This window comes from Juglans microcarpa x Juglans regia, chromosome 1S (genome assembly GCF_004785595.1).
Source record: "Juglans microcarpa x Juglans regia isolate MS1-56 chromosome 1S, Jm3101_v1.0, whole genome shotgun sequence".
Taxonomy (NCBI): Eukaryota; Viridiplantae; Streptophyta; class Magnoliopsida; order Fagales; family Juglandaceae; genus Juglans; species Juglans microcarpa x Juglans regia.
In genome coordinates this window covers 29,094,566-29,118,593 of record NC_054595.1, presented here as the reverse complement: position 1 = coordinate 29,118,593, position 24,028 = coordinate 29,094,566, and the positions used below count along the sequence as shown (strand labels likewise).

Sequence of the window (24,028 nt, the reverse complement as noted above, 5' to 3'; positions counted from 1 at the left end):
ATATTTTATAAGAAACACGTGACACTCCTAACCTACGAGAAGGGGGTGTCACAGTAGATAATTTTATTACCTATGTTGAGAGCTATATAACTGTAAATTCTCATCAATTGCTTCCAAGTAAGGACTATGTACTTCCATGGATTCCACCACTACAAGGTAAGGTTAAACTTAACTTTGACGGTGCATTGTTTCAATCTTCTGGCCATGGTGGACTTGGGGTGATTGTCCATAATGATGAATGAGAGATTTATTTGCTATGTGTCGTAAGGAAACTGATGTGTTTGATGTTGATGAAATATAAGCTATTATGGGTGAAAATCGGCTATATCTGTATTGACATGTTTTTCAGGGGGTGATACCAACCAAAATTGGCCGGCGTAGTTTTAGCTAGTCATTGTCAATTCATCGATGTCCTCGTCGGTTTCACTTCATAATCCCATCAAAAAAATTTCATAAATCTCACAACAAATATCAGTGTGCAAATCTCACAACAAATAATCAAATATCACAACAAAAACTTGAAAAATTAATCGAAGATGAGAATCGAAGATGAGAGAATCTTTGAGAGAGAGAAAGAGAGTCGAAAGGGAGATGAGAGACAAAGATGAGAGGGAGATTGCATCAGAGAGAGAGAGAGAGAGAGAGAGGGAGATGGCACCATTGAAGAGAGAGAGAGAGAGAGATGAAAGGGAAATGATGCAGAGTGAAAATGATAGAAGGGAAGGGGGAGGGTCAGGGGTTAGGGTTGAAGCCTTAACCCAAAATGGCGTCGTTTGATATATTAAACCAAACTTCGTAATTTCATATATATTTTTTTTCAAAACTATGGGTTGTTTTATATACGTATAATATAAATAAATAAATAAATATATATATAATCAGCAGGTTTGACGGTTTGAACCAGGTTCAAACTAGAATCGAATCAGTTGACGTCAGTTGGAACTTATTTCTATAGTCGGTCGATCGGTTCTCTGCCAGTTTCTACTAGTTCCGTACTTCGACAGCAATTCCTCGTCGGTCCCAACTGATTTTATAGATTTTTGTACACCCCTATAAGCTATGGCTGCATTTCGAGGTTTGCATATGGGTTTTTTTATTTGATACTAGAAGGAGATTCCTTGGTTGTTATTGATCTGATTTTAGCAAGTGGTGCTACTTTATCAAGTTAGAATTTTTTGACGGGGGATTCAGCTTCTCCTTCGTAAGTTAGTGGTTTATGAAGTGACTCATGTTGGGCAAAAAAATGATGCAGTTCATTTGTTGGCTCGACATGCACGACTTATTGATGATACTATACAATGCCAAGATTTTCTCCTGGCTTGAGTCTTATTAGATGCTGAGATGTAATGTGTTATCTGTGTCTCTATGCATACATTTTCATTGTGAATAAAGCATTTGATATTATAAAAGCAAATAATAATAAAGTATAGACGCCTCCGCCACATAGCCATAGGAGTTCCAGCCGTCTCCACCGACACTGTTTTGACGCTTTCTTCTCTCTATCCCACTCAAAAGAGAAAAGTAAATCTAGTTAGTATTATTTTCTCTCCTTTTCCCATTCTTCTTTCCCGAGAGAAAACTGTTTGCCCTTTTTTTATATGTAGTGAGAAAGTTGACCACCTCGCCGAATAGACCAGAACCATGGAAAAATAAATGAACCCATAGGCCAATAATACACAGGCTATAATTCACCGTTTCCCTCATCCCTAGGTATTAAGTGGAAGCCGTTCAAAGGGTCGAGGATCTATATTCAATGGCTTCGCAAGGGCAGGGATTAATCGACCCGGCCTTACTGGACGACATAATCAGACGGCTGACGGAGGTCCGATTGGCGAGGCCCGGCAAGCAGGTCCAGCTCTCAGAGACGGAGATCAAGCAACTATGTGTTGCTTCCAAAGACATCTTTATGCGACAGCCCAATCTTCTCGAACTCCAAGCCCCCATCAAGATTTGCGGTGCGCATTGTTTGTATTTTGTTTGCCTTTTAGGAATTTTCCCAGTTTCCTTTTCCTCGCTAGGAATCAAGTGATATGGTTTTCATGCGGCTATTCTTTTTAACCCTGGTGTGCTTTCTTCACACGGTTGGAAGATAGTTGCTTGTGGGGAAGATTGTTTGAACATAGGACATTGAGAGCATTTGAACGTATATACGATGCTGTGATTGAGACTAGTTATTCAATTTTAGGAGTGAAGAAAATTGAGCGCAAGATATGGCAGAGTGAGCTGTGGCCTGCTACATTTTAGAGAAAGAAATATGTGTTTCTAGGCTTTGAATGGATTTTGACCTGTTGGTGCTGCCAATATGTTCTGAATTGTCATGAATTTACCCTTTGTATTGTCGGTACTGCTGTTTATTTTCGAAATTCAGAGAAAATAAACAGCAGTACCGCTATTGTTGGTACTGCTGTTATTCGTTGCAACATGAGTGGACATCTTTCTATGCACTTTTTGATGCCTGATAAATATGGGCTAGATGTAAATGTGAGAAAATAAAGAGGAAATACCCAATATCCTGTTCGAGCCCATGTTCTATGAACACCTTAGCCAGTGGATTAACGGGTTTCTGATGGAGCCATGGTAAGCAGTGACTTAGGTGCTTATGGAGTAGCAATTAGTGAGGATTATCCTTGTATTTCTTGGTTTACAACATTAGGAGGCTCAGGGCAAGAAGATTCCTTTATCAGAATATAACTCATTTTAGTTTTGAGCGAGTTGAGCAGGTTTTGAACTATGATTTACGTTACAAACAAACAAACAATTTACAATTTCCAGTCCAGCCCATGCTCAGGGCAATCACTATTATTCATTTAGCATTCTTTAATTTGACTTGTCTGACCTCGATAGTTTTTCCTTTCTATTTTCAGGTGATATTCATGGACAATACAGTGATTTATTAAGGCTATTCGAATATGGGGGATTTCCTCCTCATGCCAATTACCTATTTTTGGGGACTATGTGGATCGTGGAAAGCAGAGCTTAGAAACAATATGCCTTTTGCTTGCCTATAAGATTAAATATCCAGAGAACTTCTTTCTTCTAAGAGGAAATCATGAATGTGCTTCTATTAACCGGATATATGGATTTTATGATGAATGTAAGCGGCGATTCAATGTTAGACTATGGAAGGCCTTTACAGACTCTTTTAACTGCCTTCCCGTGGCAGCTCTTATAGATGACAAAATATTGTGCATGCACGGTGGTCTTTCCCCTGATCTGATAAACTTGGATCAAATTAGAAATTTAACTCGTCCTACTGCCATACCGGAGTCTGGCTTGCTTTGCGATTTGCTTTGGTCAGATCCTGGTAGAGATGTTAAAGGATGGGGAATGAATGATAGAGGAGTATCACACACCTTTGGCCCTGATAAGGTGGCGGAATTCTTAGAGAAGCAGGATTTGGACCTTATCTGTCGTGCCCATCAGGTCTTTTATCTTTTCTTTTAATTTTTGCTTATAACTTCACTCTGTTGTTACTCTCCAATTCTATTATTTCTGTATGCTTGAATCAATACTGTTGTATAGGTGGTGGAGGATGGATATGAATTCTTTGCCAACAGGCAGCTTGTTACGATATTTTCAGCCCCTAATTACTGTGGTGAATTTGATAATGCTGGCGCAATGATGAGTGTAGATGAAGACTTGCTGTGCTCCTTCCAGATTCTTAAGCCAGCAGAGAAAAAAGCCAAGTTCTTGATGTCAAACAAAATGTGATGGTAGCTGTATAATTTCTCTCCCGTCTCACCCAAGGTCAGCTGATTTTGTGCTCCCTTCAGTTGTTTTGGTAATAATATGTGTCTTAGTGGTTGTTGTGTGCGCACCCACAGGCATAACTCTCTGAGTAAATCAGTGTATGAAAGTATGTGTGACTGTTTCTCTGTCATTTTTTTATTCTTTCCCTTGCAGGGTTGGGGAAATTGGGAATGGGGCTATTGTTCAAGATTTATGTAATTATTCATCTTAGATAAGAGTGCTTTGTTTAACTTAGTTGTCTTACATATTATTTTCACATTATACAAAGCCTTGAAACAAACATTGAAGATCCATTTGAGTTGGGACCTCATTGAGATTCTATGGTTGGAGTTCTTTTCCAAGTTTGATTCTATCTGAAGATATTTTTGAGAGAACATCATTATCACCAAATGTTTATTCCTTGTTTCTGTTCACTTTCAAAGTTTTTCCTCATCTTAATTTAAGTCTAGATTAATCATGGATACTCAAATTTAGTTTTTTGTTGGAAAATGAATAGTCTGGACAAGATGAATTGGGGTGACATTTTTGCTCAGAATACCATATAATGTACTTTGTTTATGCTGGGCTCTCTCTCTCTCTCTCTCTCTCCCCCCCCCCAACACACACACACACACAAACAAAAGAAATGACAGGTTGTGTTTAAAATCTTTAGATGAAGTTCTTAAAGAGTTCTAGAATTTTCAAGATGCCAGGATTCGAATTGATGAAAATTTCCATGGACGAGTAATTTAAAAATACAAAGAATATTATAATAGTAAAAACAACAGCAGTGGCATATTTCCATGATGTTGGTACTGGTTACGGTGGCTGTGGCAAAAATAGTGATGGCTTAAGCTTTGTTAAGGTTAATGGCATGTTGTACGGGAGTTCAACGTTTGTCTTATTTTGTATATGATAATCTCCCCATGAAATTTAAATGCCTGAAAATTCTAGCTTTAACATTTTAAAGAATTTTATTTTGTTTGATTTCTCGTAGTAAAAACTCTTGTTAATCCAGATAAAGAAATGATTGTCAAAAACCACAAAGTTACAAGTTTGAATAAATGTCAATTCACAGCCACTCATCTAAACACAATGTTAGTGTGTATGACGAATACTGTTCTTAAACTTGTAAACTTAGTCTTACTTGATTGAATACACTTCAAAAGTTGAAGTCCCATGAAGTATAATGTTGATATTCAACATGTGTGCTATCATGACATCAACCATTCGACATTGCAAACAGTCGTAAGGATTTCTTATATGTTTACTTATTATAGTCTGATTTGTTGATGCCTATTCCAAATACATGGTTTGTTACTCGTTCATTTACCCTTATCTTTACCTTTACTGAATAAAGGTTCAGCATTCAATCATCACAGAACCTCATGTATCTCAATTACTGGCATGACCCTTCTCCTTTGTTTATGTGTTTATTTTATCATGCAGATGTCTTTTCCCTCTTGATGACTTGGGGAGTTGGTGAAACGAAGATTGAAAGTTTCATAACTTCCCTCACAACTCTAGGAGATTTAAGTGCTATGCTTTCTGCGATAATGAATATTTTGAGTGGGAGGAGGAAATCAGGTCTTATAGGACAAGTAGAGTGGAGGGCACAACGCAGAAAATTATTATTTGCTCATATAACTTTCTCTGTACCACTTCATCTGTGACACACTGCATGTGTACATATATTTGGTTGGTTGGGTGATTCATAGTTGTGCTTTCCATTGCGGGCAGACCTGAAATCTTCCGTAACTATGGATATAACTTTTATTGATTGAAATGCTTGTACGTGAGCTGTTTGACAGTTTGTCTCCATGAATTTAGGCTGATTTTGATTTTAAGAGTTGGTATATTTTATCAATCGGTGGCAGCTTATTATTATTATTATTGTGTTTCAAAATTGGTTCAAGTGATCATAAATTAATGGGCTGATTGCTTCGCATGAGGTTTTGACAATTTTTTTATTTATTTAATTTCTCAAAAATTCTGTTGATATGCAGAGGATCAAGAAGGTGGTGTGCAATGCAAATTCTATTTATTTACCTATCAACCCACGAAGCCTATTCCTTTTCAAATCCAAAAACCTGTAATAACATTTTGGGCCTGGGCTTTTTTTTTTTAAACTGGATCAGAGGCAGCCTATCACCACAATTTCCGAAACCCAGATTTGATAGGACGGCGTCAATGTCATACGAACCTTTTTTTTTTTTTTTTTTTTGAACAATGATGATCTACTATTCCATAACTCTATCACAACTTAACATTAAAATACTGTTTTTTCATATACTGTCGGCCTCAACAACGAAAGGTAAATGAAAAAATTGGATAGGAGTAGCTTTATTATTATTATTTATTATTATTTTTTTTTTGTAGTTGATAAAACATGGCGCCATTTAATAACTCTGTTAGTTCTATATACTACTACTAATAATAAGGTACAGACTACAGATACCTCCGTTGAATTGCAACCGTCTCTATCTTTTGATTTAAAATTTTAGTTTGGATTATATTTTTAATCAAATTTTAAAAATCAAAGTCAAAATAGATAAATATATAAAGTCAAAAAAATTAACTCAGTAGTTATACTGTATACATGTTATAGGCCCATATTATGTATATATTTTTGTCCCACTTGGACTTTGGTTAATCTAAAGGAAAATAATGGGGTTACAACTCTCTTACAATAATTTACTACTTTTTTTATATTTAAATTTTTCTAAATTTTTTTTTTTACTTAATAGTTAAGGAAGTGACTATTAGCAAAATTATATATTGTTTTAATAATTAAAGATGTTAAAAAAAATACTTAAAAGAAAATGATACAAAAATAAATACATTATATATAATAAATAGGTAGTAAATAAATTGTAAGCCTATCACTACCCTAATCTAAATCCTCCATCTTCAATATTTTGACCTTTCTTTTTTTGTCTTTTTTTTTTCTACCTCCTCACAAAAGAGAGAAGAAAGATTATGGTATAAGTTCTTAGAATTTGAACTTTTTTGAGTTGGTTTTTGAAGTTTAAAAAGTTTCGAAGATGTCTCATAGAGGTAATACCCATACATCAAAATGATCATTTCGTCCCAATCTTGTTATTTTATTAACAAAATACGTTGTTCATACACTTGTTTGATATGTCATGACTAATTGCAATAACACTCTTCATTTTTTAATTTTTTATACGTAGTCAGAAAGTAGTCCAGCTTAGAGTATTAGTAATGGATTAGTCAAATGTTAATACAAGTCTAAACTTTAGCTAGATTTGAGAAAAAGCCTCTACATTAGACTAGCCAATGATCCAAAACTTAAGACTTGAGCTATAGCAAATCTTAAGTCGTCTCCAAATATGACTAGCTACTATTTACAATAGAAAGTAATATTTTATTATTTAATCACTTCCCTCTTTTTTTGAATGGTAAAATATGCATGATATGCACATTATTTATTTTACTAATTGTGAATATTGATAGAGTAAACACATTATTTCTACAAAGTATGAAAATTTAAGAAATATATGAATTGTATTTGCAAAAAAAAAATATTATATTATTATTTTAACTTTAAGATAACTAGTCTAATATATACTCATTTAATCAAAAATTAATACTATTAAAAGTTAAAATTCTAACTAAATTTTAACATAGAAGTAAGGAAAAAAAAAAAAAGAACGAGGACATAGACCAATAATACACACGCCATAAGCTTCCCTTTCCCTCATCTCTAGGTTTTAAGTGGAAGCCGATCACAGGGGAGACGATCTGTACTCAATGGCGTCACAAGGTCCTGTATTAATTGACCCTGCCGTCCTGGACGACATAATCAGACGGCTGACAGAGGTTCGTTCGGCAAAGCCCGGCAAGCAGGTCCAGCTCTCAGAGACGGAGATCAAGCAACTCTGTGTTGCTTCCAAAGATATCTTTATTCGACAGCCCAATCTTCTAGAACTCCAAGCCCCCATCAAGATTTGCGGTGCGCATTGCCTGTATTTTGTTTGTATTTTTTTAAAATTTATTCAGTTTCTTTTTTATCCGGCAGAAATCCGTGGAAGCTTCTAGATTTGATGGTTTTAAGGTGGTTATTCTTTTATTTTTCTTTTTTATTTACCGCTGGTGTGCTTTCTTCACATGGTTGGAAGATAGTTGCTATTGGGGAAGATTGTTTGAACATTGGATATTGAGAGCGTTTGGAGGTATATATGATGCAGTCTTTTAGACTAGTTATTCAATTTTAGGAGTAAATAAAATTGAGCGCAAACTATGGCAGAGTAGTACCTGTGGCCTGCTACATTTTAGAGAAAGAAAAACGCGTTTCTAGGCTTTGAATGGATTTTGACCTGTTGCTGCTGCCTATATGTTCGGAATTGTCATGATTTTATCCTTTGTGTTGTCGGTACTGCAGCTCCTTTTGGATGCTAAGAGTATCTCAGATGATTTGAGTTTATCTGTAAATAGTAATGAGTTAAGATATTTGAGTGGGTTTGTGGGTCCCATTGAAATGTGTTTGGATGTATGAAGTAGGTTGAGATTTGCTCAACTTTTTTATAGAAAGTTAAAAAAGTAGTGAGTCTCATCAATGATTGGTTTGTTTTTGTTTTTTATAATTAATAAGATATTTATTACCATAAATAGGCATAGCCCAAGTACACAGGGAATATAAAAGAGAAAATACCTACATACAGCGAATAAAGGAAAGAAAAAACTAGAAAAACTCCAACAATTCGTCACCGTTCATTACAATGGCCTTAACCCATAGACGTAGAGTTTTAAAGAAAAATTCCCTAAATTCTTCCATTGATCGTTCTTTGTCTTCAAAACATCTCCCATTCCTTTCTAGCCAAAGACACCACTTCAAACACGAAGGGATCATTTTCCAAATTGCTGTAATGGATAGACTCCGCCCAGCATACTTCCAGCCAGCAATTAAATTAACAACCTGCTTTGGCATCACCCAAGAAATACTCAGCCTTCCAAAAATGACATTCCACAAACTTTTAGCCACCTCACAATGGAGAAACAAATGAATAACCGATTCACCATCTTTCTTGCACATATAACACCAATCAACAATACAAATGCCACGCTTCCTTAGATTTTCTATAGTCAGAATTTTACCATGAGACACAAGCCAGCAGAAGAAAGCTACCTTATTTGGCACTTTAACTTTCCAAATACTTTTCCAGGGGAAATCGCATACACCTTGGCAGGTTAATACATGGTAGTAGGAATGGACTGAGAATCTGGAATTTCGTTCATGAATCCACAACAAACTGTCTACACTTCCTTGTACAATCTTCGGCTCGTATAGTCTGCTGAGAAAATCTGAAATTACAGTGACTTCCCAATCATTTACATTTCTCATAAAGTCAACAGACCAGTGTATGCTATTACTCAGAAAAGAGAGGGAATCAGCCACAGATGCATCTTGAAGCCTTGCAATCTGAAATAGGGAAGGAAAATCATTCTTGAGTGTTAACTCTCCACACCAATAATCATGCCAAAAAAGAATTCTTGAACCATCCCCCACCTTGTATTTGACATGTTTAACAAACTCCCCCTAGCCCATACGGACAGACTTCCATAATCCCATCCCAGAAGCTCCTTTTACTTCATTTGAACACCAACTAACATATGCCCGTATTTGGTTTCTATCACATGTTGCCATAAAGCATCTCTTTCAAAATGGTATCTCCATAATCATTTCCCACAAAGAGCTTTATTAAAAAGCCTCAAGTTACGCAAACCAACCCCCCCTTTGAAATTGGTTGTCAAACCTTATCCTAACTCATCAAATGAAATTTCTTTTCCTCCCCTTTACCTCCCCACAAGAAATTCCTATAGATTAATTGCTTCTATTATTTCGACCTAGACAGGTCTGATCTCTTGTATATCATCTTGTGTACTCGGGTTTTCCCTATCTCCATTAATAATATTATCGATAACTTATCAAAAAAAAAAAAAAAATTCAAAGAAACCCCAGCCGATAAAGGGAAGAGAGAAAGGAAATATGTTGGAAGATTGCTCAGCATCCTCTTGATTAAAGTGATTCTGCCCCCTTTAGACAAATATAATTTTTTGCAGCTGGCTAATTGTAACACCCCTTTCCGTAGGCTAGGAGTGTCATGTACTTTTCATAAAAATAAAATCCGGCAAGAGATCTCAAATTTCATAAATAAAAATCAGCAATTTATTTTGTAGAAAAGGTCTAATAAAAGTCTTCCAAAAATATTAAATGAAATAAACTGAACGAAACTCATGTCATAAAAACATGTTTTATTTTAGAAAGTCTGAACAAAATTTAATGCTCTTTCTACTCCTAGCCTGCCTGCTCGTATTCATCATCATCACCTGGGTGGTTTAAAACATGAAAATAAACAAAAATGAGTCGAAGATTCAGCAAGAAATTTATCACAACGTAAACATACTAAATATAAGGTTTTTATAAAAACTTTCATGCTGAGAGTTTAAAAATCCTGAATATTCATGCTGATGCTTGTGCTATGCATGACTGTTTAACTGAATTAATTGACTGATCTGACTGATTAATCTGACTGATCTGATTTATCTGACTGGCCAACACACTTAACCCTGTGTGCGAGGTTGTGCACCGGCCCCACATCTCGTGGCCGCAAGGGAGCCGCTGATAGTATTCTAGCATACTATGGTGGACCACGACTGAGTTCGTGGCTTGCACATCCACCCTGAAACTGAACTGCATTGGTACCATGCATCTGAATGGCCATCTTATTAACTGATCTGATCTTATCTTTCACTTGAATTTAAGATGGCTTACGTGTCTTATACACATGAGATGCATGACATAATACATACATAATTATAATTTATGAATCTGAACATGATGCGGAATGACATGATCGTATGCTATGCTGGATGACATGTTTGCATATGACATGAGTGGTTCATAAATAATGGCTAGAAATGAACTGGCTTGAATACTAATTATCTATAAACTGAACTGTGATGATCCTAAACTTGTGATCAAATTACTTACCTCGCTGCGTGTCTTCTTGAATATCACTTCGTAACTCGACACCTATACGCAATAATAACTATTACTAAATCCGTCTAGGAACAATATGTACTAATATCCTTCTTAATTAAATTCACAATCTAAAAGATAGTCAAATAAATATTTTGTTTAACACCATAATCAATAAATCATAGTATTTAAATTACTAAAAATACTAATTACATATTATAATTTAGTAGAATACTTGAGCTATTTTAAAATAAATCATAAAACTTCAACTCTTAAAATAAGTTTCCTTTCTTAACATAATTATTAAATCTTATAAGAAATCAAATAAATAATAATATCATTTAAATATTCTTAACATACTTCTTAATTTCTATTTAAAATACAACTTAATAATTTTATTAAAATCTAGCTAAATAGACAAAGGAGAATATTAACTAAAATAATAAACTCAATAGTATACTTTAAAATACATTTCAAATTCTTTAAGCATTTTGTAATAAAAATGAGTTTATGACTAATATCTTTATTTAATAAAATTAAACTCAATTTGAAATATTAAACTCAAATAAAAATGACGTAATAGTCTCCATAGTTAACATATACTTAATTGTAAGTTTATAAATGTAATTTAAAACAATCCTCCAAGATACTAGATAAAATAGAAATAAAAGGGCATATATGTAATATTCTCAATTAACACCTGAACACTTAAAACACAACATGTATCATTATAAGAGAGAACAGAGCCACGGGAGAGACGTGCGAAGCAGAGGACTCACCGAGAGGAGGTACGCGACGGAGATGGGCTGCGCGGCGGTTCTGGCGACAAGCGGTGGTCACGGCAGCGCAACCAGCGGCTTCTCTGTGGTGTTGCGACACCGAGAGAGAGAGAGAGCGTGAGAGAGAAAAAGAGAACTGCTAGACCGAAATCAACCGAAAACTACCGAGAGGGAGAGGAGGCTGGCGGCGGTCGTGGGCTTACCGGAAGGGAGTGGGTACCGACGGGGTTTGGCTGGTCGGCTCTTTCTGTGGTGGCCAGGAGGTGGTTCGACGTCCGTCTAGGTGGCTACAGTGGAAGCGAAAAACAGAGGCTTCGGCCTTCACGTCCGTCGCTGCTGCGGCATGCTTTGGCGGCTGAGGGTGGTCCGATATCTTCTAAGGTGGCCGGTAGTGGCGTCGACGTGATCTGAAGGTGGTGGTGGTGGTGCCGTGTGGGTTCGAAGCTGGGCTACCCTATTTGGTTTTCGGTGCAACGTTGCGGCAGCACCTATATTGGGTGCTCTGTTTTGGAAGTGAAAAACAGAGGCGGTTGGTGCTGTTTACGTGGGCTGCAGGTAGTGTTTCCGTGTGCTGGTTGCTGCATGAAGGAAGGATCGGGGCTCTTGGTGCACTGCCGTGTGTGTGTTGTGCGGTGTCCTCATGGTTGAGCTACGGTTTGGTTGTGCATGGTCTGGACGGCTCCATGCGATGGTGGCTTTCACCTTGGCCTAACGAGGTTGACGGCACTCTAACTTAGGTTCAAGACATTTACGTCTATCATATGAGTTCTATAAATAGACCAAGAGAAACCCTAGTGAATAAGAGGAAGAGACGTACGTGCATTGGAGTTTTACTAAGAAAACCGATAGGTAGGAGTTTTATCATTAAAAGAAAATAATAATGGTAATAGTGTTTGGACTCGTGAGCTTGCTAAAAAAAAAATAATAATAATAATAATAACAATAATAGAATATTTATAATTATAAGAAAAATACATAAAACTTATCCCATAACCTAATCTTAGGATCGGGTTGTTACACTAATCTCCTCTCAATCTTCTCAATCACTCCTTCCCAAATGGAGACAGCTTTATGAGAGGCACCCGGGGGGAGACCAAGATACATCAAAGGCAGCGACGAACAGTGCTGAGTTGAGATGGAATAATAATAAAAGTGCCATCAAAGGCAGTACTGCTGTTATTCCTTGCAACATGAATTGACATCCTACTCTCTGCACTTTTTCATGGCCAATAAATGTGGGCTTGAAGTAAATGTGAAAATAATATGTTCTATCAACTTGTTAGCCAATGGATAAACGTGATTCTGATGGAACCATGGTAAACAGTGACCTAGGTGTTTATGGAGTGATGATATGTGAGAATAATCTCTTTATGTCTTGGTGAGGCTTAGGGCAAGATGATTCCTTTATCAGTTTTTTTTTTTTTAATCTGTGATTCCTTTATCAGAATTCAACTCATTTTAGTTTTGAATGAGTTGAGCAGGTTTCAAGCTATGATTTACGTTACTAACAAACAATTTCCTGGTGTACCAAGGGCTAATTTGCGCTGTCCAACTCATGCTCAGGGCAATTACACATTTAGCATTCTTGGATTTGAATTTTCTGACCTTGACATTTTTCCTTTCTAATTTCAGGTGATATCCATGGACAATACAGTGATTTATTAAGGCTTTTTGAATATGGAGGATTTCCTCCTCTTGCCAATTATTTATTTTTGGGGGACTATGTGGATCGTGGAAAGCAGAGCTTAGAAACAATATGCCTTTTGCTTGCCTATAAGATTAAATATCCAGAGAACTTCTTTCTTCTAAGAGGAAATCATGAATGTGCTTCTATTAACCGGATATATGGATTTTATGACGAATGTAAGCGGCGATTCAACGTTAGACTATGGAAGGCCTTTACAGACTCTTTTAACTGCCTTCCGGTGGCAGCTCTTATAGATGACAAAATATTGTGCATGCATGGTGGTCTTTCCCTGATCTGATAAACTTGGATCAAATTAGAAATTTAACTCGTCCTACTGCTATACCGGAGTCTGGATTGCTTTGCGATTTGCTTTGGTCAGATCCTGGTAGAGATGTTAAAGGATGGGGAGTGAATGACAGAGGAGTGTCACACACCTTTGGCCCTGATAAGGTGGCGGAATTCTTAGAGAAGCATGATTTGGACCTCATCTGTCGTGCCCATCAGGTCTCTGTCTTCGCTTTTAATTTTTTCTTTTAACTTCACTCTATTGTTACTCTCCGGTTCTATTCATTCTGGACACTGGAATAAATATTTGTATAGGTGGTGGAGGATGGATATGAATTCTTTGCCAACAGGCAGCTTGTTACGATATTTTCAGCCCCAAATTACTGTGGTGAATTTGATAATGCTGGCGCAATGATGAGTGTAGATGAAGACTTGCTGTGCTCTTTCCAGATTCTTAAGCCAGCAGAGAAAAGGCCAAGTTCATGATGTCAAACAAAATGTGATGGTAGCTGTATAACTGCTCTCTCGTCTGAACCAAGGTCAGCTGATTTTGTGCTCCCTTTACTTGTCTTGCTACTAATATTGTGTCTTGGTGGTGGTTCTGTGCACGCCCACAGGCATACAAGTACGTGGTGTGTGGGTGTATCTGTCAAAATTTTTCTATCATTTTTTGTTCTTTCCCTTGCTGGGTTGGGGACATTAGGAAGGGGGCTGTTGTTCAAGAACTTTGTAACTTTTCCTTTAGATGAAGTGCTTAGTTTAAATTTATTGTCTTACATATTGTTTTCACCTTGTTCGAAAGCCTTGACACAAACATTGAACATGCATTTGAGTTGGGACCTCATTGAGATACTACGGTAGGATAACTTTTTAAAGTTTGATTTTGAAAAAAAAAAATTAGCGAACTTTTTTGTCATCAAAAGTGTATTGCTTGTTTCTGTTCAATTTCAAAGTTTTCCTAATCTCAATTTAAGTCTAAACTATCCAGGGTGCTCAAATTTATTTCTTTGTTAGAAAGTGAAATTTCTTGGCTGGACAAGATGAGTTGGGTGACTTTTTTTTTTGCCCATGATACAATATTAGCGTGTATGACATAACATTGTTGAACTTTTAAACCTAAGCTTACTTGAATGAATACCTTTCAAAAGCTGACATTCTCTTGAAGCATAATGTTGATGGTTAAACGTGTGTACTATTGTGACATTAATAATCTTATCGTTGCAACAGTCTAAGGATTTCTTATAAGTTTAGTTTATGTATTGTAGTCTGTGATTTTATTCAAAATACATGGCTTGTTTCCCATTCCTTTGCTTCTCTTTACCTTTACTGAGTAGAGATCCAGCATTACATCATCACAGAACTTCATATATCTCAATTACTGGCAGATGTGTTTCGCTCCACATTGGGAGTTGGTGAAACAAAGATTGCAAGTTTCATAACTTCCCTCTCTACTCTTGAAGATGCAAGTACTATGCTTTATGCCATAATGAATCTTGAGTGGGGAGTAGGAAACTCGGGTATTAGGACAAGTAGTGTGGAGGGCACAGCGCAAAAATTATTATTTGCTGATGTAACTTTCTGTGTAGCACTTCATCTGTGACACACTGTAAATATATTTCGTTGGGTGATTGATGATTATAGTCGTGCTTTCCATTGTGGGCAACAGAATGGCCCCAATTGAGACCTCAAATCTTCCGTAACAGTGGCTATAACTTTAATTGATTGAAATGTTCGTGAGCTGTTTGTCATTGAGTTTGGCTGCTTTTGATTCTAAGAGCTGGTAAGTGGTGGCACTTTTTATTATTGTTTTTCATAATTTGTTGAAGTGATAATGGCTGGTAGCTGCGGAAGGAGGTTTTGACCATTCAAGCGAGCCTATATCCTGTAAAGAAGTTGCTGGATGTGTCTTGTTAAAAAATCTAGACAGTTTGGGTAATTGTTTTTTTTAATCACTGCTACTTAGCATTCGATTTTAGAACGATGAGAGATAAAGATCCTAATCAATTGTTTATCCTAATTTAATGGTGTAATTTGTAGAGATGCAGCATGACTGTTTCACATTTGCTCTACACTGTCTTCAGGCAACATTAAATACCTTTAAGAGTTCGTTCAAATATTGTCTGTCTCTTCAAATTAATTCGGACAAAACATGTTCTTAAACCCAGCAGTTGAATTCATAACATAAATTTAGCTGGGAAAGTACCACATTTTGATATTTTCCTGCCCGTTGGTAGTTTATCCAATCTTCTAGCTTTATGCAGGGGAGATGTGAACTTCGTACGGTGTGTAGAGGGCTATCTATCTTTATCCCTTTCTGTTATTTAGATACGCGTTTCCATATTCTTAATGATAGCGTTACATTTTAGGTCACACCATAGTTTTACAAATGTGGATATACCCTTACACTTGAAATATTGGAGCTTTACAATAATGATTAATTTATAGACGAAAGTGAAATATGCCACGATGATTTGAACCCTTATTTATATGATTCGCAAATTAATGGAAGACGTTATCACCCATAAAACTAATATTTGTCAAATGGTGCCAAGAATAACACCATCCATAATCATCACCATACCCCCTATTTGCAAGTAATATTTCTGGAATGCCATTGTTTTCAGTAAGGTCATGAGGGAAAAGATGATACCATAGCACGTGAGCTGCCACTACAAATTACTTTCTTTGTGAAACTAATTCAGTCGAAGAGAAGGGGTTTCTCTCTCATGCCCAAGAATGCCGACGTGAATGGCTGACGGTGTCAACAGCATACAGCAGCACATTAACAGGCACTTTTTACCAGAGAGGACTCACCCACTACACTGTTACGACCAAACTCTTCTGCCCTCGCATCTTGAATACTCACTTCTTCACCAACTTCAACACGTCACCCACAAGATGTAAAGAACCAGTCACAAGGACCTGAATGAGTCAATTATATGACTTAATTAAATGGCAGTAGAATAAATGGAGTAAGATAATTCCAGTCTACGAATATGTTTGATGGATGAGGAACACACGGACAAACAGCAAAGCTGTGGATTATTCATAATACACAGGTTAAGTTGCTATAGCTGAAACAGAACACACTTGTGGTTTTATTTATTGAAAGGTGCTCTTGCGAGATAAAGCAACTATTCATTGCTTGGGTACCAAATTGGTGTAAGCCAGTCTCGTGAAAAAATTAATCAGGCTGTAGGTCAAGGATTTATTTAAGATCGTATAAAGATGGTTTTCCACTGGGGCACTGTATACATGACCCCTTAAATTTCACAAGCACTCCCACTAATATCACATATTTTTATGGAATTCGGCAAACAGAGAGCAGGAAATTCTGTTTCCCAGCAAGAAAAGGATTACCTGAAAGCGAATAGATTGGTTCCGTTGGACCGTATCTCTGAGCCATTTAATAGCTAATGGGAGAGAAGAAAATACTGCACTGTTCTCACAAATTTTAGTAGGCAGTGCTGTATCATCTTTTACTTCTTCCCAATCAGCATCTGTGCTCTTCGCATCACCTAAAAGTCAAATTCAAACCAAACTGAGGAAATCAAGCTGTCTCAAATGCACTCTGGTCTATACCATGTATAGTAAATACAAAAAAAAGGAAAAGAAAAGATACAAGTCATTTCCTCCAATCAAATGCACCCGGCGATCAGTGATGTATTAACTCAATACCTTTAATACCCTGCATCAGGTTTTCCCATACTCCTTGAAGATTGAACTGCCACGATAAGTCAACTTGAGAATCAGTAGGTGGTGAAGCATGGGAGCCAACTCTATAATACAACGACGTATTGGGTACAAAGAGTGCCTTCTTGAAGTGAACACCTAATTTCAACCAAATATTGATTAATCAAAAGAATATCAAGACATGTATCTTTATATTGAAAACTTCCCAGATAAATCCCATCAATATCGAAGGACAAAATCTTTTCGTCAGATTCATACTTACTTTTGGTTTTTGAGAATACAATATTCTGCAGAAACTAGGTAGTTCAGCTTCTTATCTATTTACTTAAGATCACCTGGGAATCTTTGCATATTTTGAATCCCAGTCACTCTATCCAAATCACGCTATTCCAGTAATAGGTCATGTTCTGCGTAAGGTTTTAGTACTCACCATGACTGGCACAGGTTTTCATCAGGAGTGGAAGAAGCAATTGAGGATCTCGCACAGACATACAATTAAACAGGAGTATCTGCACGCATTTCTCAACAACTTTAGCTCAATACCGCCCAAAATGAAATGACACACCAGACAATCTAAGTATAAAAGGTCAAAAAATTGGTCTTCCTTTTTTTTGGGTATGTTTACAGCAAAACAGACAAAAATAAGAAAAATAAATTTGCATAAATTGAACGTCCAAGTCCACCATAACAAGAGACACAACAATGAGATTTTAGTCTGGGGGCATGCATCCTTTAACAATTTCTGCTACTGCTGATAGGACAAGTTATAGTTGATGTGCCTCATTGTAGCAGATTGGGTTATCAGATACTCTATAACATCAAATTTCTAATTCTCGTGTCACACAATGACCAAAACATCAAATATATGGAGTCCAGTGAAAGTATACTACCATCCATCATATTTTCCAGACCAGCATCCAAGTGGATCATTGTTTGCCAATGAGGCATGTAACTAGGAGCCAATCAGTCACACTAGTCTTTCCTACGCTTGTAGTAATTTAACTATTTATTACGCAAACATTGCATTTTGAAACCAAGATTCTTTTCATATCAGATAACAATATAATGGCCAACACCATAGCATAACTTCACACTTTGCAGATTTGGGCATTATTTCCCACTTCACAGTTTGCACCAAATCTGTCAAACATATGTTTTGTGCAAAACCTGAACTGCCTACATGGATGGCCATACAATCAACCTAATTTTAGTTGTCAACTTCTGTTTTCTTTTCCAGTAAACACCTAAAGAGTATATACTTCACCGGGTTGAAAAGTGATGTACCTGTGCGGAGTTCTTTCTGGATCTCTTACCAGGATGCCTCTGTATCAATTCATGTGAGGATATAGAATTATCCTGTGGCTGATAGTTCAAGGGCTGCTGGCTGTTTTCTTTAATGGCAAGAGAAAACCATCCTGAACATACTTCCATGCTTTCGGGACTATGGGCTCCATCCAAGTAGAACACCAGATCTCCTGGGTTCTCAGTGTCAATATGTGTATCAGGGACAATCTGAGCCCGCCCTTGCAAACTGGCTGCTGTTAAACCTTTAATGAACTGCGCCGGCAAAGAGCTCTGCTCCATGAAGATTTAAAAATAAATAAACTGATATAAGAAATCATGGTATGAATACAAGAGATCTCATGTATAGAACTCACAGTTTGTTCCAGGTAGGTGGCTTCAAGATGGCCAGTTCTCTGAAGCCAAGTGGAGCATAGTGCAACAGCAAGACCAGCATTTAGATATTGATGCTCACCTTCAAGCCCAAGTTTTACACCATTTAGTAAGTCAGCAACTAACGGTGGTGCCACTCGAAGATTTGCCTGTAAACAGTATGTTTTTCTCAGCCCATGGAAGGACCTTTTATATTTTCCCATTTGGCATAACACAGGCTATCCTGTTTTGTAAGGGCACCCAAGACAGCTAAATTTAAATTGGTATAATGCACTTGTCTTGTTAAGAATCCACACATTGAATGTGATCTTGAATAAAGGTCAGACAACTGAAAATTAGGACAGATGGAAGGATTTCTCTCGATAAAGACCAGCCTCAAGGCCTAATGTACCGTTTGTCAGTCAATTTTTGACAATCCAAAAAAAATCTACCATTAGAATAAAAGGACTTTGACATAATGCAATAAAAGTGTTATTACTTTATTATGTTTAGGAAGTTCAAAAAAGATAACAAAAAACTTCAGAAAATTTGTTTCAACTTTCAACACTTCAAACCTGATTGTTAGACGAATCGTAACATAATCCAGGTAAGCATTAATAGGTGACCAACTTTACAAGAATGTCATTCACTGCAGCAGGCTGGAAGCCTAGTTCATGCCATGCACATTCCAATTGTTTTTTTTTTATAGGTAAATGTACATTCCAATTGTACAGGAAACAGAAATAACTAATGAACTTACACCCAACTGAGAAGCTTTCTCTTCAAGTACATGCATTGCTTCATCAGGTTGAGGCACAGTAAAGGCTGGAACCCCATGCTGCAAAAGAAGAAAGAACTTTTATCAAGTATTAAGGAGATTGGCAGGAATGACTGAAAGTGCAATAGACATTTTTTTTATGGGTGAAATTGGAATGGACACAAGAAACAACTCCTATAGGCTATTATTCAAGGACTTCAAAATCAAAAGGACACCTTAAAGATGCCAGCCTTTTCCCCAGCAATTTCTCCAAGAGTATTTCCTGTTTAAAGTGTCCAACAAAGAAAATGAAGCACTTTAGACTTGTTACAGAAAATAAGGCTTAAGCACCACTTTTTGAGTGTATGCTTTGTATAATCTCAAAGCCTATCAAAAGCATATTGTTAGTCAAATTCTGATGTAAGCACCTAGAAGGCTTAGTAATAACATTCAGGTGCAAAGAGTTTCTTCATTTACTATGCCATTGTTCAGTTCAACAGCCAACAAGGGCTTACAGATATACAAGCTTACCAGTATCTTATCCCCACAAAACGTGGTAGCTCATGGATGCAAACAAAGGTTGGTAAAATCTTGTATAAATGAATTATGTATCATGATCAAAAGAACGTTGTCATGTTTTCACTCCAAAAACTACTTCAAAGCAACCCTGACTAGTTGGGGCAACAGTGGATGTAACAATGGAGGAGCATAACATAGAACATCAAGTGAAGGAAAACATCAGACTTTTTCTGCATTTTCAACTAATGGTTTTTTTTTTTTTTTAATAAGTAAAAATGTATTTTTTTTTTTATAAGTTTATAAGTAAAAATGTATTAATATCAATAGGCGTAACCAAGTACACTAGGTGTATATAAGAGAAAACACCTAGCCCATAATAGAGAGCCCCTAATGAACATCGCCCACAACCAAGTACACTGGTAATTTTCAACTAATGGTGCACATATCGCAATCACACCTCGGTGTAAAAAGTTAATCTCTTTCACAGGAAAGCACAAAAAATATATCTAACCGTATTTACATTGCAACAGCTTCATAAAATAATTACCAGAAATTACCTAGTTTACAGGATTAGAACACTAACCAAGAATCTCCATGTGGTCATACCCAAGGGAAGATATACCACATACGATGGGGGCTTGAACCTGAAATGTTGAGGTATCAATATCAGGTTATCCTTAACGTTAGCTTTAAAGAAAATACCATTGGCAAACCCTGCTCAAGGTGAATTTAATTTATACAAATCTTACTGATAACGATTACACGTACCACATTTGTTGCGTCAAACTTTCCACCTAATCCAACCTCCAAAATAGCAACATCGACCTACATGAAAGAAGATGTTTCTGATTCCAATAGCGACATAGTCTATCCATCTGTTCACATGGGAAAAAAACCCTGTCTAGAGAAGTTAGAAGATACACATCAAACCTGCTCTGCTGCAAATATCTTGAAGGCAAGTAAGGCAAGGAAGCGGAAGTAAGTGGGCATTGGTACATCCTCATTAGTATTCTCCTACACACCAACAAATAGAGAAATCACCAGAATTAAGAATTTCAAACTTACCGAATGCAAAAACATTCAAGCAATTAAAATAACTAAAAGAAACTTAAGATGTCAATTTTCTCCTTTGGAACTTATATTCGTGAGAATGGTCTTCAACCATGGAATAGCAGGTGAGGTCAAGCTTGCAATGGGCAGTTCAGCCCATCTAGCCCCAACGCATTATATTTAAAAATGGGTTCCTGCACATGTATATAAATATATACATATACATTGCATATGTATAATTAAAAAACTATTCTCATATCCTATCTGGTTTCAAGTTATTCAGGTCAGACAGCCCATCCAAATCCAACAGCCCATGAAACCACCTATTCATCTCATGTTCCCCTGATATCCGCTACTCAACTTAATTCAACAGAGACTTATAGGAGCATGGAGTCTGCTCCAATAACTCAAACGATCACTAATCGCTATCAAATATCCACTCTCTTACTCACATAAATAATTTCTGAATTACTTAGGAAAAATAATTGCTGAATTTATATTACAGTATACTATGTCCAAAGCTCAAGCCAGGGAAGAATCAATTATCCAAAACAAAACCAAACAAAAAATCTGGGAAGAGGTAATAATAAAAGGGAAAAAAAACTTAATATGGGTGCAAACATACCTTCAGTCTATCATAACACCACCAGAAATATGCTAAAAATTTTTCTTCACATATGTCAACACTGTGGCAGTCAACCAGAAGAGTATATATTAGCCTTTAACTAGAATACAAATGATTTTGAAAATAAAAAATGAGAAGAGCAATTAGGAAAATAAATAAATAAAATTTAGTATGCTTTGGGCTTCAGAAGACACAAGGGCACTACGAATTTAACTAATTCCAAAAGATTTATCAAAATCATAAATGAACCATCAATTTGAATTAAAGATAAAGATGATCACATGATTCCATTCATCAAAAGAACTTGAAATCATATAATTTATTAGTATGAACACTCAATTGACATATTCTACGAGCAGTAACAGTACTGGTTATAAGAAATATAGAAATCCAAAACTCACCCATCCAAACGAAATCTCTCTCGGACATCAATGAGGTGAGGAGACGTGAAAAGTCCTGTGTGGAAGCCACAGTTACGCAATATAGATTCCGCAAAGACGCATGTGGATCCCTTATGAAGCCCCAAAGAAAAGACTAATTAGCGATGACCAGCATATGAAAACAGGATTAATAGTAAAAGCAATACACTTCTGCAGCAAATCAGTTCAAATTGCTTGTAGCCTATTCTAGTTTCTAGCTTGTATTTATGTGTTTTCTCTTGTATACTTCCTGTACACTTGGGCTATGCCTATTTAGTTGTCAATAAATTCTTCTTATTATTTATCAAAAAAGTTTTAATTGATAAAAATATAGGAGGGGGGACATAAGTGAAGCTTTTAAGGAGTTACATAAAGCAGGCTTTCGAAAGAACAATGACTGGAAGGCCAGAGTCAATAATTCACAATTTAGTGATTGGAGATCTAAAAAGAGTAAAATTCAAGCCCTTCAATATAAAACATGTATCAATTCTAACGTGAAGGAAACCATTCATTTACACATCTCAAATTCGTGATGTACAAATCAAAAGACATGAAAATTAAGAAGTTAAGAACTCAGATTTAAAATACTGAAGGACGTACGCTATGGAAAGAAAAATGAAGTTAATTAATCAAGATTTAAACCTTCTATTACAATTAGAACAATATAAGTTCTTGAGAAACAGCAACATTGCTAAACGGAAATGAAAAGAACAAATTAAACCGAAAAGTTAGTACCTTCCCTTTGGTGCCAGCCACGTGGATAACCTTCATTTGCGAAATTGGCTCCTCCAAGTCCAGTATCTATACAATCCATATACCACAAGACAGAAGAATTTTTACCAATAATAAGAAAGAGCCGTATTAGCCATCAGCCACTTCATTTTGCAGTCAAATAATAATTCCATAGCCAAACGGCACAAATTTGTACCTTCATGTAATCGAAGAGGATGTCGAAGCGATCTCCCTTGTTGCTCTTATCGGCACGACTGCGTTTCGTGATCAAAGACGACAAGGCATCCAACGCCTCTTCATACGGAGTAATTGAATGTTTCTGACAGCCATCGCCACCTACGGAGGCTCACACATCAACAGCCACACACAGAGCATTGGATTCAAGTCCACATTTTGAGTATATATATATATATAATGTATGTATATATATCCGATGAAATAAAAACGATGGCCAATCAATACCTTCCTCCATTGCATTATGCTGGAACCTGAATTCAACAGAGAGAGAGAGAGAGAGAGGGGGGGGGGGGGGGGGGGGGGGGGGGGGGGGGGGGGGAGGGGGCGCCCAGAGTAGTTGGCGAGGTGAGGAAGATGAGTTAGGGGTTTGGAGGGTTGGACCTAAGGGACTGAGATGATGGTATCAACGAGGAACAACCGCATCATTCTTGGCGTTGCGATTGTGCCTCTTTGCGGCCTACCTTATTTTTAACTTTATCTTTCGACGAGAGAGAGAGAGAGAGATGCCTGAGTATATCCATGTCAAAAACAAAAACAAGTGGTGACCTTTGATTTGAGCCGGAGAATCTCACGTAGTTTTTTCAGCCACAGTGGTCCGAGATGATAAAGTTACTGTTTTAATAACATAGTGTACACAGCTATGTAAATAAAATAGGATTTTACTATTCATTATCTTCACATATTATATATTATAATTATTTAAATTTTTTAATTTAAATTTTTTATTAAAACTTTATTGATTTTATTCTTTCTAAATTAATTAAATTTTTCTGCACATCATCCATACACCATACATTTAATAAGAAAGAAAAATTAAAAATTAAAAAAATTATGTATAATATGTAATATGTGAAAATAGT

At 36.5% G+C, this 24,028-nt stretch overlaps 1 protein-coding gene and 2 pseudogenes across 1 annotated transcript; 2 read left to right on the top strand and 1 right to left on the bottom strand.

The window, feature by feature from the left end:
* Positions 1–1,458: 1,458 nt before the first annotated feature.
* On the top strand, positions 1,459–5,576 carry LOC121246434 (annotated as a pseudogene).
* A 1,861-nt stretch (positions 5,577–7,437) lies between these two features.
* Positions 7,438–14,259, top strand: LOC121246436 (annotated as a pseudogene).
* A 1,790-nt stretch (positions 14,260–16,049) lies between these two features.
* LOC121246396 (folylpolyglutamate synthase) lies at positions 16,050–23,672 on the bottom strand. The gene is made up of 16 exons (XM_041144538.1): positions 23,394–23,672; positions 23,128–23,267; positions 22,935–23,000; positions 22,182–22,291; positions 21,781–21,841; positions 21,036–21,119; positions 20,874–20,930; positions 20,689–20,749; positions 19,823–19,869; positions 19,590–19,667; positions 18,835–18,999; positions 18,461–18,751; positions 17,607–17,685; positions 17,162–17,314; positions 16,844–17,001; positions 16,050–16,405 (listed from the first exon to the last, which is right to left on the bottom strand). Exons 1-16 carry the CDS (start codon positions 23,401–23,403, stop codon positions 16,346–16,348), a joined length of 1,620 nt encoding a protein of 539 aa, XP_041000472.1. The 5' UTR covers positions 23,404–23,672; the 3' UTR covers positions 16,050–16,345.
* Positions 23,673–24,028: the final 356 nt, after the last annotated feature.